Here is a 16,971-nt window from a genome sequence, read left to right as displayed (position 1 = left end):
AAATGCAGTACGGATGCAAGTGGACACTGGAGCAGCCATATCTTTGCTGTCTGAGGCTGTATACAAGGAGAAACTACATCACCTCACACTACAGCCCACAAAGATGACGCTGAAAACGTACACCGGTGAGTTTGTTCCAGTGAGAGGAAGCGTGATTGTTACGGTGGAGCGCAACAAACAGAAGGTAAAGCTACCACTACATTGTGAAAGGCAACCATCCAGCATTGCTAGGACGCACATGGCTGGAAAAGATCAAACTAAACTGGCAGGAAATTCACATGGTTGCAAAAGAGGACACAAACCTACAAGGGATGTTGAGGAAACACGCGGATGTGTTCAAAGGAGAACTTGGCAGTATGAAGGACATAACAGTTAAACTGACCGTGAAACCAGACAGCAAGCCAAAATGCTTCAAAGCTAGACCTGTCCCATACGCCATAAAACCAAAAGTTGAAATTGAGCTAAACAGACTAGTCGAGAGTGGAGTATTGGATCCAGTGAATGTTAGTGAATGGGCTACACCCATTGTTCCAGTCATAAAAAAAGATGGATCACTCAGACTCTGTGGTGATTTCAAAGTCACCATTAACCCAGTCTTGACTGCTGAAAAATATCCACTACCCCTCATTGACGACCTCTTTTCTGGTTTAGCTGGAGGACAAAAATTCAGTAAGATAGACTTATGTCATGCCTATCTACAGATGCATGTGGACCAAGAGTCACAAGAACTGTTGACCATAGTGACTCACAAAGGACTGTACAGGTACCGGAGGCTTCCTTTTGGAATCACCTCAGCTCCGGCCTGGTTTCAGAGAGCTATGGACCAGATACTGAGCGGGCTCACTGGGGTCCAATGTTACCTCGATGATCTACTCATCACCGGCAAAGATGAGCAGGAGCACCTGAGAAACCTGAACGCTGCACTACAGAGATTGGAGGAGTACGGTCTGAGGGTCCGGAAGGACAAATGCGAGTTTTTCCGGCCCTCTGTTGAGTACCTGGGCCACGTCATCGACAGTTCGGGGCTCCACAATCCACCATCGAAGGTGAAGGCCGTTGCGGAAGCTCCATCCCCACAGAATGTGAGTCAGCTGAGATCATTCTTAGGACTACTGACATACTACGCAAAGTTTGTGCCAAACATAGCTAAATTGTTGAAGCCACTGCATGAACTTTTGAACAAAACCAAACAGTGGAAGTGGACAGACAGATGTGAGGAGGCCTTCAAGAAAGTGAAAACAGCCTTAGCTCAGTTAGAGGCCCTAACCCACTTCAACCCCAACTTGCCATTACAGTTAGCATGTGATGCATCGCCTTATGGCGTTGGTGCAGTTGTCTCACACATCATGCCATCAGGTGAAGAAAGGCCAATTGCTTTCGCATCACGGACCTTAAGTAAAGCCGAGAGCAATTATGCACAGATAGAGCGTGAAGCACTCGCCATTGTGTTTGGAGTTAAGACATTTCATCAGTTTCTGTTTGGCCGACGATTCACACTGCTGACGGACCATAGACCCCTCACCCCCATCTTTGGTCCCCACACCGGCATTCCGTCGCTTGCAGCCAGCAGCGATGGGCTTCATTGTTATCTGCTCACCAGTACTATATCAAGTACAGAAGGTCTGAGCAGCACTGCAATGCAGACGGCCTCTCAAGGCTTCCCTTACCTGTCGCACACACTGAGCACTCCCAGGCTGAAATCTTCTACTTCAAGGAAGTGACGGATGCCCCAGTTACATCTGTCCAAGTGAAAAAGTTCACCCACACTGATCCAGTGATGTCTGAGGTCGTGGACATTGTCACTCGTGGAAAAGAAGTAGAGATGTCAGACAGCCTACAACCTTACCTAGTGAGGAGAAACGAGCTCACAGTTCAGTCTGGATGCTTGCTATGGGGTTTTTGAGTCATCATACCGCCGCCACTGAGAAGGCAGGTGCATGAAGAACTCCATTCAGGGCACTGTGGCATGTCGCGAATCACGGAGATTGCACGCAGCTACTTTTGGTGGCCAGGTCTGGACGCAGCTATCGAAGACAAGGTCAAGTCATGTTCTGCATGTCAAAAGATGAGGAACATGCCTCAGCTAGCGCCACTACACCCATGGGACTTCCCAGAGGAGCCTTGGCAGCGAGTCCACATAGACTATGCAGGCCCACTAGAGGATTGTATGTTCTTAGTCGTAGTTGACGCACACAGTAAATGGCCTGAGGTCACAGTGATGAAGAGCACCTCAGCGGAGAGAACCATCGAAGAGCTTCGGTCAATCTTCAGTCGCTTCGGCTTGCCAACGCAACTCGTTAGTGATAATGGCCCCCAACTGGTGTCTGAAGAGTTCCGGTCATTCATGGAAGCAAATGGAATTCAACACATCAAGTCAGCGCCGTATCACCCTGCAACGAACGGCCTCGCTGAAAGGTTTGTCCAAACGATGAAGCAAGCTTTAAAATCATCACAAGGGAACGGCTCCCTCAATAGGCGTCTAAACACCTTCCTGTTAACCTACAGAAACACTCCCCACGCTACAACCAAAGTGGCACCCGCGTCAGCCATGATGAAAAGACAGCTACGCACGCGACTCGACCTCCTGAGACCTCCAAAGACGAAACAGGTTGTACAGACACAACAGCGAGCACAGGTGGAGAGACGGAGAAAAGCAAAATACAGAAGCTTCATGGCTGGAGAGAGAGTTCTTGCTCGGAACTACTGCAAAGGTCCAAAGTGGATACCAGCCACAGTGGTTGCACAAACAGGGCCTGTGTCCTACACAGTTCACACACCGGAAAACATAATCTGGAGGAGACACGTGGATCAACTGTTGCCAGGAACCAACCTCAGAGATGACTCATGTCAAGTGACAAACCAAGATCAGCTACTGGAGACCTACCATGACTACGAGCCATCACCTGAACATCCACTGCAGCAACCTACAAATGTGGAAAGTGCTCCAGACTCACCTGAACCAGCCAGAGTGCCTACGCAGGGTACTGTTGCACTCCAGTCTGGGCATACACCATCACCACTCAGACTCAGAGATAATGTGACTGTAGACTCATCTGTACGTTGTCATTACCCTGCAAGAGAAAGACGACCCCCTGACAGGTTGACTATTTAGTTCAGACTAACCTCCGACATTGGGGCAGAATACACCCCAGGGTTAAGTCTGGGAACTGAGGCAGTCTACCCTCTTTCCCTTATTTATAAAAGGTTATTCTGAAAAGTTAATTTATTTACATTAAGAGAACTTATGTTAAAAAGAAAACAGTGAATATTTACTTTTTCCTTATGAGTCATCAAAGGTAAAGGGGGAGGAATATGTTGTGTATTGATATTCTAGTTTTGTCCCTTTAGGGCACCTGTAACCCCCCCCTTGCTTACCTACGTTGAAATGCTTGGAATGTTCTTCCTGTGAAACGCATTAAACAATGCCCACGTTAATTTCTACTCCCGTCTCATGTCCTGTCCTTATATTAGTTGTATAAGTAATACAGTGTGCTATACAACAGACCCCAATTGCTAAGCTGTGAAAAGAAACCTCAATAACTTATTTTTCTTCTATGGGTATTTCTGTGTTTTCTTTACTTTAGGCCCTATATCTAGTCTATTGAATGCCACCCTAATGTACATTAACCAATCTTGTAAAGTTGCTTCAGAATTATACATTTTGTAATTCAACATGAATATTTGACTTGTTCACACCATTTATTTCAGCCAATCAATTTCAATGTAAGGGGCTTTATTGGCATGGTGTGCAAATAGTTAAAGTACAAAAGGGAAAATAAATAAACATAAATATAGGTTGTATTTAAAATGATGTTTGTTCTTCACTGGTTGCCCTTGTGGCAACAGGTCACAAATCTTGCTGCTGTGATGGCACACTGTGGTATTTCACCCAATAGATATAGGAGTTTATCAAAATTGGATTTGTTTTCGAATTCTTTGTGTGTCAGTGAAATCTGAGGGAAATATGTGTCTCTAATATGGTCATACATTTGGCAGGAGGTTAGGAAGTGCAGCTCAGTTTCCACCTAATTTTGTGTGCACATAGCCTGTCTTCTCTTGAGAGGCCTTTCTCAATAGCAATGCTATGCTCAGTGAGTCTGTGTAACCGATGTGAAATGGCTAGCTAGTTAGCGGTGGTGCGCGCTAATAGCGTTTCAATCGGTGACGTCACTCGCGCTGAGACCTGAAGTAGTTGTTGCCCTCGCGGTTTTTGTGGCGTGATGGGTAACGATGCTTCGTGGGTGACTGTTGTTGATGTGTGCAGAGGGTCCCTGGTTCGATCCCGGGTAGGGGCGAGGGTACGGACGAAAGTTGAACTGTTACATCTGTGCAGTCAAAGATTTCTTTAATTTTAGGTAATTCAAAGTGGTCAGGTATTCTGCCACGGTGTACTCTGTTTAGGGTTAAATAGCATTCTAGTTTGCGCTGTTATTTTGTAAATTCTTTCCAATGTGTCAAGAACTTATATATTTGGTTTCACCCCACCACTGCGCACTAGGCAAAATGTTACAATCCCACGTAAACCCAGTGCAGTAGGTGGGGCCTAAAAGTAATCGGAGGCAGAGTGCCAGATCACTCTCGTCCTCGCTCTACGGTTGTTGTGAACGATGTTATCGCAGCATTCGAAGAGCGAACAGAATTCGCAAGATTCGAATCGAGGAAGTGGGGTGATTGCAGAACTACTGTGCAATTCTAAAGCTCCTTGACGCCATACCGCGACCCGAGCGAGAAGAATGACTCCCCGGAGCGTGTTCGCGCTACCCAGGCAGCAATCCCTGTTTCTTCCCGCCGTCCTTAATCCTTTTGTGCAGGAGGTGAAATTGGCCAACGCTGACATTATCAAAGTGAGTATAACATGTAAAATAAATCGATTAACTCATTAATTTATCGGTCACGGAACTGGGGTTGGTATTCAAACGTAAACAGTTCTACTCCACTACCCACTGCTGAGCGCAGCCGGGTGGTTGTCCTCTAGCTCCTCCGCTGTGTGTGTGTCTGGTGGTGCGTGACTATAGCATACAGTACAGGTACATAGCTAATCTAAGCCGATGAAACCCTGACAATCCTTTTGTAATGCCTTGTTATTGTGTAACACAAACAATGGAGGCATTTGTGTACCCTTCTAGAAATTCCTCCAACCATGTGAATTTCTAGAATGAAAAGTCTAACGTGCGTATTCCTTACATGGTTGCATCGTTGCGCATTATATATGTTGGTTAGGAAATGTGTGTTTTAAAATGACTCTTTAAAGTATTTCTTTCAGTGGCATGAAGTCGGTAACCTAAACACGTTGTAGATCTCTAATAAACCTGGTGTGTGTGTGATGTGTTTTTTCCCCTCTCTTTGCAGTGTGTATTCCGGGGAATCTTCCTGGTGCCTATCCGTGCCATCTTCCTGACTCTGGTTCTCGTGGTAACATGGCCTGTTGCTGTCATAATAACATTCTTGCACCCTCTTAAAGGAGCGGTGGCGCCCATGACCGGATGGAGACGGTAAATATACTGCAAAACACCATCCTGTGCCACTACTGACATACTGCCATTGGTCTGTATGTATAACTATATTTCAACATTGCATCCACTATGAGTACTTTAGTCATTAGTTCCAGAGGATGTACAGAGCATTTGTAACAGTATAACTTTAAACCGTCCCCTCGCCCCGACACGGGCGCGAACCAGGGACCCTCTGCACACATCAACAACAGTCACCCACGAAGCATCGTTACCCATCGCTCCACAAAAGCCACGGCCCTTGCAGAGCAAGGGGCAACACTACTTCTAGGTTTCAGAGCAAGTGACGTAACTGATTGAAACGCTATTAGCGCGTACCCGCTAACCATTTCACATCCGTTACACTCACCCCCCTTTCAACCTCCTCCTTTTCCGCAGCAACCAGTGATCCGGGTCAACAGCATCAATCTAACAGTATAACTTTAAACCGTCCCCTCGCCCCGACACGGGCGCGAACCAGGGACCCTCTGCACACATCAACAACGGTCACCCACGAAGCGTCGTTACCCATCGCTCCACAAAAGCCACGGCCCGTGCAGAGAAAGGGGCAACACTACTTCTAGGTTTCAGAGCAAGTGACGTAACTGATTGAAACGCTATTAGCGCGTACCCGCTAACTAGCTAGCCATTTCACATCCGTTACACATTGTTGTTTATGACTTAGGTAGTTAGGCCTATTTGCACTTCCACGGTAACAGAGTTTTGAGAAAGGAAAGAAGATGAGCTCGCTGGTGTTTTGGACAATACAGACAATATCTAATGAAGACAGCTTTGCTGATGTAGGCTACATTCCTTAACAGCTTGACAGTTCATTTTTTGTTGAGGGTGAACAAGAATTAAGCTAGTGTGAAATTACGTAGTTGTTACTCCTCCCTCCTTCCTGCGTCTCCCTCCTTCCTGCGTTTCTCAATGTGTGAAAATCCCATAGCTCTTGATGCATAGGGGCAATTCCACATTAACAGAACTACACAAACAGCACAAACCATCATTCTTTTACCAAATGTTGCATGTGCACTGTGTGTTTTTTGTAAAATTTTCTGCGGAAATTGTTCAAAGTAGTCATTGTGCATATAGTTGTGTGGTTTGTTTAACATGAAAATATGTACATTTTTGGGCAACGGACCAAATTCACACAGAAATATGAGTTATAGATCTATCATTCTACATGAAAGCAAGTATAGGAATCGGTAAATCTGTTCTATGTGCACTATTTCTATGCTTCCCATTAAGTTTTGTTTTTGAGTCTTTTGGTTTTGTACACCAGTTTCAAACAGCTGAAAAAACAATTATTTTGATTATGGAAACTACATTTCACAGAGGTTTCGATGGTAGAATGATTCTCTACAATATACTAGCTTATTTTGTCACATAAACTGAAATTAGGCTAACTATTAGTTTTAGCAACCAGGAAATGGCGTAGAGATTCCTGCGTAGTGCAACTTTAACTTTGCAGTCATTGTTTTTGTTTGACCTAGATTTTAAAGTGAAAAATCTGTCTTAGCATCACTCTGTTACCATGGAATTGCCCCTATACATCAAGAGCTGTGGGATTTTCACACATTGAGAAATGCAGGAAGGACGAAGGAGTAACAACTACGCAATTTCACACTAATTCTTGTTCATCCTCAACTAAAAACTGTCAAGCTGTTAAAAGGAATGTAGCCTACATCAGCCCTTTCTGTGTTTTTATTTGTTTTTATTTAACCTTTATTTAACAAAACAAGTCAGCTAAGAGCAAATTCTTATTTAAAATGACGGCCTACCAAGAGGCAAAAGGCCTCCTGCATGGACGGGGGGCTGGGATAAAAATAAAAGTAGGACAAAACACACATCACGAGAAGAGAGACAACACTAGTGTAACGGATGTGAAATGGCTAGCTAGGTAGTGGTGGTGCGCGCTAGCAGCCTTTCAGGGCCGCGGCCTTTGTGGAGCGATGGGTAACGATGCTTCGTGGGTGTCAGTTGTTGATGTGTGCAGAGGGTCCCTGGTTCGGGCGAGGGGACGGACGTAAAGTTAAACTGTTACATTGATGCTGTTGACCCGGATCACTGGTTACTGCGGAAAAGGAGGAGGTCGAAAGGGGGGTGAGTGTAATGGATGTGAAATGGCTAGCTAGGTAGCGGTGGTGCGCGCTAGCAGCCTTTCAGTCGGTGCCGTCACTTGCTCTGAAACCTTGAAGTAGTGGTTCCCCTTGCTCTGCAAGGGCAGCGGCTTTTGTGGAGCGATGGGTAACGATGCTTCGTGGGTGACTGTTGATGTGTGCAGAGGGTCCCTGGTTCGCGTCGGGGACGAGGGTACGGACTAAAGTTATACTGTTACACTAACATAAAGAGAGACCTAAGACAACAACGCAGCATGCTAGTAACACAACATGACAACAACACGATAGCGACACAACATGGTAGCAGCACAAACATGGTACAAACATTATTAGGTGCATAAAACAGCACAAAGGGCAAGAAGGAGGAGACAACAATACATCACTCAAAGCAGCCACAAGTGTCAGTAAGTGTAAATGATTGAGTCTTTGAATGCAGAGATAGAGATAAAACTGTCCAGTTTGAGTGTAGCTGAAGCAGTCTTCATTAGATCTTGTCTGTATCGAACGAAACACTATCTACCTCTTCTTCATTATTTCCTCAGAATGGAGGGTGTCATAGAGATATGTTACATGAGGCCTGATGCAACACATGATAAATAAACCAAATGTGTTCTTCTGTGACTCAAAAGCAGCCCACTTCCCTCTCTCTTTGATTGTATGTGTTGATATGACGTGACCACAGCTACATGCAGCTGCTGGTTGATTATCGCTCGTGTTCAGGTCTGTTTTATTTGATAGTTGTTAACACTAACTAGCTGATGAACATGGAGCACCAACTTAGCTCATAACAACTTAGTACAGTACTACTGACCATCAAAAGGCTAAGTTGAGGTCCTGACAACACACAGATCTATGTTGACTTTAATATTGGTCCATTCAGATGTAGGCTATATGTATCCATGTTCAGTGTCTCTAGGTGAATATTCCTGACAGTATACAACTGTTAGTTTAATCTGTATAGTTTCATGCTACATGTCTGTTGATGTTTGACTCTCTGGTTCCCCAGGTTCATGTGTCGGCGTGTGATGGCGTTCCTGGGGAGGTCCTACTACTTCTTCATGGGCTTCAGGGTGGTGGTGAAGGGCCAGCAGGTGAGCAGTGCAGAGGCCCCCATTCTGGCAGTGGCCCCACACTCCACCTTCTTTGATGGCATTGTGTGCATCGTAGCAGGCCTGCCCTCCACTGTGTCCCGCACTGAGAACCTCGCCACTCCTATATTCGGCAGTGAGTGTTGTTTCTGTCCGGGTTTTTTTTAGTAGAGGGAATTTTTTTTTTTTTTCGTGTGTGTTTGTGAGTCAGCAGTAAGTGTGTGTGTGGGTCTGTCAACGATAAGTGTGTGTGGGTCTGTCAACGATAAGTGCTGATATATGCTGATTCTGTTTGCAGATTTAATATCCGTTAGTGTTTATCTGATGTGTGTGTTTCCTCTCTCCAGGGTTTGTGCGGTGCCTCTAGCCTGTAATGGTGTGTGTTAGTGCTGAGCGATTAACTGACATTTTTAAACAACTAATTGACCAACAGCGGTTCAATTATTTAATTTCCATTTTTTTATTTTTTATTCTGTGAGCTCAATGCGTACATTGCACACATTCTCGTACATTCTCTAGAGATAAATCAGATCCAGCCTGAACTGTGTGATGTTGTAGTTTCCAGTTGCCAATATTATACATAGTTTAGTGCATAAAACGTGGTAATTAACTACAATGACCATAATCTATTGCGCATCTGCTTGTCCGGTCTATGTTTCTTTTACGCCTGCAACGGAAGACAGAAAAATGCGAGATCGTGAGGTGATATAGAGAGCAGATGTTGCTTCGTGAGACATCTCTAACTAAAAATACATGATTTTAGTGATTGATAGTTGGTATTCAGCAGTCATAAAGTATGCCTTATTTACTTTGAAGAACTACAAAATAGTGATTTTGTCAGACAGCATAGGTAGCAACTCTATAGAGATGAGATGATGACTTGGAGTAAAATAATAAAGTCATCAAATGTAATATACACAATAAGTGAAATATTTTATTAAAGTAAAGTAATGTGAATAAATGATGGTTAATAAGTGATAAGCAGTAATGTGCAGTCACTACCATCATGGGACTTTTATTAATTGTTTTATTCTGTGTAACAGCATTCAACCCACATAATGCATAGTGCATTTAATCTTTAAAAAAAATAATCGTACTCGAAACACTAAAAAACACTAATTGCTCAGCACTAGTGTGTGAGTTTCTGATGTGTGTTTCCTTTCTCCATCCAGGGTTTGTGCGGTGTCTCCAGCCGGTGCTGGTCTCCAGACAGGACCCAGACTCCCGTAAGAACACCATTATGGAGATAGACAGCAGAGCCAAGTCTGGAGGCTGCTGGCCACAGGTCTGTCGCATGCATATACACACACACAGTCTTGAATAACCTTGTGGGGACACACGATTCAGTCCCATTTAAAATCCTATTTTCCCTAACCCCTAACTCTAACCCTAGCTCCTAACCCTCAACCTAATTCTAACCCTCAACCTAATTCTAACACTAATTCTGACCTTAACCCTAAATCCCCCATAAATACCATTTGATCTTGTGGGGACTAACCAACTGGGGTCCATTTTTATTTCTTCATTTACTATTCATGTGGGGACTTCTGTTCCCCACAAGTATAGTTAAACACATACACACACACACATACACACAGCCATTTGAAATGTTTTATCATAATTTATCATGTCTTGTCTAGCTTGTAGTCTGACAAGGAGCTTGGGAATGAAACAGCATGCCTTTTCAAACCAAGAATTTGCCTTGTAAACTTCCTCTCGCGTGACATATCCTTCAAACACAATTTCTGTTGCTTCTTCTTTGTGACAGAAAGTCTGCTTCATTCAGCATAGAATGAAACACTGGACTAGATCCATCCACATTGTCAGTGGTGGTAGCCTAGTGGTTAGAACATTGGGCCAGTAACCGAAAGGTTGCTGGATCAAATCCCTAAGCTGACAAGGTAAAAATATGTCGTTCTGCCACTGAGCAAGGCAGTAAACCCACTGTTCCCTGGGCACCAAAGATGTGGTTTTAATTAAGGCAGCCCCCCGCACCTCTCTGATTCAGAGGGATTGGGTTAAATGCAGAAGACACATTTCAGTTGTACAACTGACTAGGTATCTCTTTCCTAAAAGAAACATTTAGTTATTTATGTTCCAGATCCTGGTCTTCCCTGAGGGGACTTGTACAAATCGCTCATGTCTCATCACTTTCAAACAAGGTAGGTTGAACTTCACTACCATGTTTGTTTTTAAATAGGAGTAGAAACACCTTTGTGTGGATCCAAGGTATCAACTTATACCAAACAGTGTACTGTTGATAGGGTATGAAAATCATGTGGGACCCTACAATGTCCATGTTGTATTACCACTTAACAGGCTGGTTGTCATTTGTTTATAGTGGAGACAGACAGCCTTCCAGACAGTCTGCTGGGAGAGACACACAGTACCATCCACACTAGTGGTGTCATTTACTTAATGCAAATTCACTTGTAAACAAATGGCAGAGATATGGCCATCATGCGGTTGCAGAATGGTGTTCATTTAGCTTCCTTCTGGGGTGCTTGTGTAACCGGTGTGAAATGATTAGCTAGTTGTGCACCCTAGTAGAGTTTCAATCAGTGACTTCACCCGCTCTGAGACCTTGAAGTAGTTGTTTCCTTTGCTCTCCAAGGGCTGTGGCTTTTGTGGTGCGATAGGTAATGATGCTTCGAGGGTGACTGTTGTTGATGTGTGCAGAGGGTTCCTGGTTCAAGCCCAGGTTGGGGGCGAGGAGCGGGACGGAAGTAATACTGTTACAATTTGTTTTGACACAACACCTCTTCATTTACTCCCAGTATGCTACTTGCTATGTGCCTCATTGTGTGGTCAGTCACCTGATGCACACACAATGGGCTTCTCCAGAGTGAAGGGGCCTGAGTGTATCCATTACTTCCTGAAACAGAACAGTAGCCATAGTGTCATGGAATAGATTGCACGGTGTGATAATGAACTTCAGAAGGAAATGACTGACTGATTATCTTCACTCAATACCAAGAACTAGGCTATTAGGATCTGAGTGAATTGTACAGTAGCAATTGCTATGGTTCAATCCTAACGCTCTAAACCTGAGAATGCATCTAATAATCAATGCAAATAACAGCATACAAGACCATCAATTACACTCTATGGCATGTTACAGTTTTTGCATAGACATTTGCATCTAACCGAATTACTTTGTTATACTACAGTGCCAATAGCCAAACCCTCAGACCTAATACTAGTGGCTTCCTTACAGTACTGATTGGTATATTGATCAGGGTTAGATGAATCCAGCTTCTGGTCTTGTTATTGGTTGGACGTGTACTGTGGGTAAATGAGTTGTCATCGGCTGCACTCTGTCCAATTAGTAGGCTGTCTGTGCTCCTGTGTTTGCACATATAGGTTGTGTGTGTGTGTGCTCATTAAGTTAGAATAGTAGTCAGTGCTGGTGCTGGAGGTCAGTAGGGTCTCACTCTGTCCCTCTCTCCCCGTCAGGTGCCTTCGTCCCTGGGGTCCCGGTGCAGCCTGTGGTCATGAGATATCCCAACAGACTGGACACTGTGACTTGGACTTGGCAAGGCTTCAGCTCGTAAGTCTGCAGTGCACTCAGTGGATTACAATCATCAGTGTTGCCTCAACGCTTCGACGCTACATTTCCCCTGTTGTTTTCTGTACAGTCTCTCACATTGCAACTATGTTCCTGTAACTTCTCCTCATGGGCCATAGTTAGGCCTCAAACTCTGGGAATAGAGATTTTCACTGTTGAGCGATGAATTGTTTTTCAGTTTAGTGGGCTTACATTTCAATCTTGTTGTATGGGATTACCGTTATGCCCTTTGAATAGAGGTGATGATGATTTGTGGTGATGTTCTTTCAGGAAAACCCTGCTGCTTCTCACTCTGTCTCAGCTCTACACCAATGTAGAGATAGAGGTTAGTATTAACACACTACACAGGAATACTTACTTAGAAGGCCAAGAGATAATGACTTCATAACACATTCATTAGCAGTACCTATGTGTTATGTATGGTTTATAAAGGTGTTATGTATGGCTTATGAATGTATTATAAAGACCTTATCTTGGTAGCCCTCCAGTTAGCCTGTACTTCCTGATTAGTCCCTGTTTTGACCTTTGCCCTCTCCTCCAGTTTCTTCCTCCAGTTACCCCTACTGAGGAGGAAAAGAAAAGACCTGTGCTGTTCGCCAGGAGAGTACGAAATGTTATGGCCCAGTAAGTGTGTGTGTGAATGGTATTACAGCATTTAATAATAGCTTCCTTATGTCTATTCTTACCCATCTCTTCAATGCTATCCCTATGTGTGTACAGGGCCCTGGGTGTGCCAGTGACGGACCACACATATGAGGACTGTAGACTGATGATCTCAGCTGGGGAGCTCACCCTGCCAATGGAGGCTGGTCTAGTGGAGTTCACTAAGATCAGCCAAAAACTTGAGTAAGACTGGCTCCTCTGCCGCTCTAATACTGTGCTATTGCCACTGTGGCAACACACTATGTCCTGTTATGTACTGTTGTGTCACCCACTGGCAAACTCCACACTGAAGTAACACTGCCTTACACAATACTGCTTTATTTGTCCAACTGCTACATCGGCAATTGGTAATAGTTGGACACACACACAGACCTACACCCTCTTCCTCCCCTGAGTAAGTCCTTGTGTCCTGCCCTCCTCCTTTCCTCCCCGGTCCGCCTCAGCCTGAAGTGGGACAACGTGAAGAAGGAGCTGGAGGGCTTTGCAGCCGTGGCCTGCTCCTGTAAAGGAGGCCGCATCACCATCCAGGAGTTCGCCAGCTTCCTCAAGCTGCCCATCAGCCCCGCCCTGCAGGAGCTGTTTGCTCTCTTTGACAGGGTGAGAGCCAGTCACATCTAGTTCGGCTCAATCTCTCTTCCAGGCTTTCCTAGGTTGTGTTGGATTGGTGCAAGCTTGGCTGGAGGAAGTCTACACCATATTTCTTGCAACATTCCTTTGAAATCCACAAAGGGAAGTGTACGACTGCACTATTCTTTCGAAGCGTAGAGAATCAAACCACAGCCATTCTGTCTGTTCTCTCCAACCTGTGACTGGATGGGCTAACTAACCGAGGATTTAGTATGCTGTCCCCCACTGCTTTGTTCATAGAGAGGGTAAACAAACTGTCTGAAGAAATAAAGGAACAATTGTTCGTCTTGGAAAAACATAGTGTATTTGTAGAGTATTGTAGTCCACTGAATGCAATGTGTAGTCTGGCTTTGTTAACTGATACTTAGCTGTCACTCTGTCTCTCTCTAGGATGGAGATGGCACCATTGACTTCAGAGAGTATGTCATCGGTGTAACCATCTTATGTCGGCCAGCTAACACCGAAGAGGTCCTCCGCACAGCTTTCCAGGTTCGTCCAATAAAAACCCTGCTTGTTGCGAATGTTACTGTGTCACATTTAGCTGTCCAACACATGACATTGGGGCGTTGGAACATAGCTGACGCAGACTGTGTCTGTGAGGTCTACCCATGGTTTGGAAGCAATAGAGGAGCACTCAGTGGCTATGATGAAGTCAAATATGTGTGGGGGGGTATTGTGTTTTGTAGTTGTGAGGGGAACATGAAGTAGGTTTGAAAGCCACACGGTCATAAGAGCAGAGTCTCGATTTCAATAAGCAAGCCTATGTGTTGTCATTACTTAACTAATGGTCTCCCTCCTCTCAGCTGTTTGACACTGACGAGGACCAAAGAATCACGCATGAAGAGTTCTCCTCCATGCTTCGCTCTGCACTAGGCGTGTGTGACCTCAACGTCTCCAAACTCTTTAAGGAGATAGATACAGACAGCTCTGAATTCATCACTTTCTGTAAGTAGACCCTTGTGAAGGTCAAAGGTTATCTGAAGTGGAGGACTCCAGCATGAACTAAAGGCAGCTGACTGCTTGCCTTGACGGAACACCATAGAAAAGGCCGGGTTGAGCCTTGGATCTCTCCATTATAGAAATATAGAAAGAGAAATAATATATGGATTTGAAAGTGGGATATTAATATTTGTATCGTTTTATCCTTCGATTTTAATTCCCATAGGAAATTAACATGACTTTCACCAAAAGTAGCCCATTTTAAACAACAACTTTGTGGAATTTTATTTGAATTTTTATGATGTAGCAGAATTGCTTCTTTAGTCACTGACAATTTGAATATAGTTCTGATTTGATCCTCTCTGAAACTGAATTCCAGGTATTGTGAGCATTGATAATATACCAGATATACTACTGTAAGTTCTGATTTGATCCTCTGTCTCTCCATTTCCCTCTCCAGCCGAGTTCCAGGCGTTTGCCCTGAACCACCCAGAGTATGCCAAGCTGTTCACCACCTACCTGGAGCTCCAGCGGTACCAGGCCCTCCAGGGGGTGGAGTCAGAACTCTCCTCCACCAATCACGTCTCCTCTGAGGACAACCAGGAAGAGAGCATCTCTGACAAGAAGGACGACTAAGTCTGAGGCAGAGACTGTCGTTGTGTTCGAGAGCATTACCATATATTTTGCTCAGTAGCTGATCACTGGCTGATCTAGCTGCAAACTGACTGATATACTGTTAATAATACAGTTATTTAAGATCCAAGGTGATTTGTTGATCAGTAAGTCTGCAGTTGCTGACTGCAATGTTGTCGATCTAGATCATGTACAGAGACGGAACTCTTTTTGAGCTCTCAGTTGAATACACAGACAGACAAACTACTGATGAACCACAACAGGGTCTTTTCTATTGCGTTGATTTTAGAGAACTGGAACCTCGTTTTGACAGCATAGCAAAGTATTGTGTTGACCACATAGGAAATAGGATGATGTATGTTTAAATTAATGTTGCTTTTTTGCAAAAATAAATATATTTTTTGCTTAAATTCTTTCTATGATTTTTTTGTGCCTTAAAAAGAATTGTAAGTGAGGTTTGTAAGAGCTATTGTTTGTGTTTCTGTACAGATGGGGTGGAATCATAGACCTCCAAGTATATTTTTTCAGATCCTTGTTGATGGCAGAATGTGGTCATAGGAAGGATGAACAATATACGGATATCCACTTAATCCTAATGATTTTAAGAAGTTGCTCATAGCAATGTTGAACTTTTTGCCAATGTTTTTTGTAGATTCCCCTGCTGATTTTTATTTAAGGCATCCCATTGTTTTGTCATAGTTTTGCCTCTTCAGATGAAAACCCAACTACATAGTGCCAGCCCATAATGTATGTAAATGACCTGGATACCCTTCTGAGATGACTGTATCCTGTACTCTTTAATGTGTCTACCTGTTCACCTCTGTTTTCCACAGAGTTTCCTTGAAGATAACTGGAAAGGCTGCCAAACGTTGCTTTTGTATGAGTTGAAAGTCTTTAATGTATGACTGGATTGCAGAAAACATCATTAATACCCGCTTTTTCTAATGATATCAACCCAATCTGGCAACCCAGCAAAGGAGCAATAATACAAGCTATAAGGATACATGCTGTGCTTGACAGTTTTTCCACTGCTCAGGGATACACTGTAAGTAGTGCTGCTGTATAATTAGCTAAGGCTTTTGCTTTGCATCTGTTTCGATTTGCATTTCCATTGAAGAGTGATGTTGCTGAGGCAGCAGTGGAACCTTATGGCTTTAGCCAAACTAAAGCCCGAGCATCTACTGGAAAATAAGGCAATTTGTGAGCAAAAAGGCAAGTGTGCCTAGTAATACATACCCCCTGGAATACACTGTTGTATGGTTTCAAGTTAACTAGCGTGCATTGTTATTTATTTAGCAGAGCGCGTTGTTGCAATTATGTTAATTTTTGTGAACACAGCAAACTTTATTTTTTTGCAATAAAATCCACTACAATTTTAACTCTTCGATGACTTGTATTTTATAGCTTTTAAACTTCTGTAATTAGTCTTTTTGCTTTCAACTTTCTTGTTCTAATTATGTGTATTCTCCCTGTTAGTGTACTGACTTGTGTGTATGTAAATGTATGGTTGTTTGACTCAGTTGATTAGAGCTTGGCATGAGAAACTCCAAGGTTGGGGGTTCAATTCCTGTAGGGATCACATACACATACTATACATGTGTGCACTCACTTTACTGTAAATCCCATTGTATAAAAAGTGTCTGCTGGATGGCATATATACTAAACAAAAATATAAACACAACATGCAACCATTTTAAAGATTTTGTGAGTTACAGTTCAGTTTTCTGAGTTACAGTTCATATAAGGAAATCAGTCAATTGAAATAAATTCATTAGGCCCTAATCTGTGGATTTCACATGACTGAGCAGGGGTGCAGCCATGGGTGGGCCTGTGAGGGCATA

At 43.7% G+C, this 16,971-nt stretch overlaps 1 protein-coding gene across 1 annotated transcript; it reads left to right on the top strand.

The window, feature by feature from the left end:
- Positions 1-4,274: 4,274 nt before the first annotated feature.
- LOC120025177 (lysophosphatidylcholine acyltransferase 2-like) lies at positions 4,275-16,509 on the top strand. The gene is made up of 13 exons (XM_038969629.1): positions 4,275-4,844; positions 5,350-5,492; positions 8,619-8,836; positions 9,873-9,985; positions 10,802-10,862; positions 12,157-12,250; positions 12,539-12,593; positions 12,810-12,892; positions 12,989-13,114; positions 13,375-13,528; positions 13,949-14,047; positions 14,362-14,503; positions 14,958-16,509. Exons 1-13 carry the CDS (start codon positions 4,734-4,736, stop codon positions 15,131-15,133), a joined length of 1,575 nt encoding a protein of 524 aa, XP_038825557.1. The 5' UTR covers positions 4,275-4,733; the 3' UTR covers positions 15,134-16,509.
- Positions 16,510-16,971: the final 462 nt, after the last annotated feature.

The sequence above is a fragment of the Salvelinus namaycush genome, chromosome 30 (genome assembly GCF_016432855.1).
Source record: "Salvelinus namaycush isolate Seneca chromosome 30, SaNama_1.0, whole genome shotgun sequence".
In the NCBI taxonomy this organism is placed as follows: Eukaryota; Metazoa; Chordata; class Actinopteri; order Salmoniformes; family Salmonidae; genus Salvelinus; species Salvelinus namaycush.
The sequence above is the reverse complement of the archived record's forward strand: the minus strand, read 5'-3'. Positions and strand labels throughout refer to the sequence as shown.

Excerpts from the sequence above, each read along its gene's own strand:
- LOC120025177 (XM_038969629.1), top strand. The coding sequence starts at position 4,734 with ATGACTCCCCGGAGCGTGTTCGCGCTACCCAGGCAGCAATCCCTGTTT. Across the intron at positions 5,493-8,618 it reads CCCATGACCGGATGGAGACG|GTTCATGTGTCGGCGTGTGA; the intron begins GTAAATATACTG and ends CTGGTTCCCCAG. Across the intron at positions 14,048-14,361 it reads TCCTCCGCACAGCTTTCCAG|CTGTTTGACACTGACGAGGA; the intron begins GTTCGTCCAATA and ends CCCTCCTCTCAG.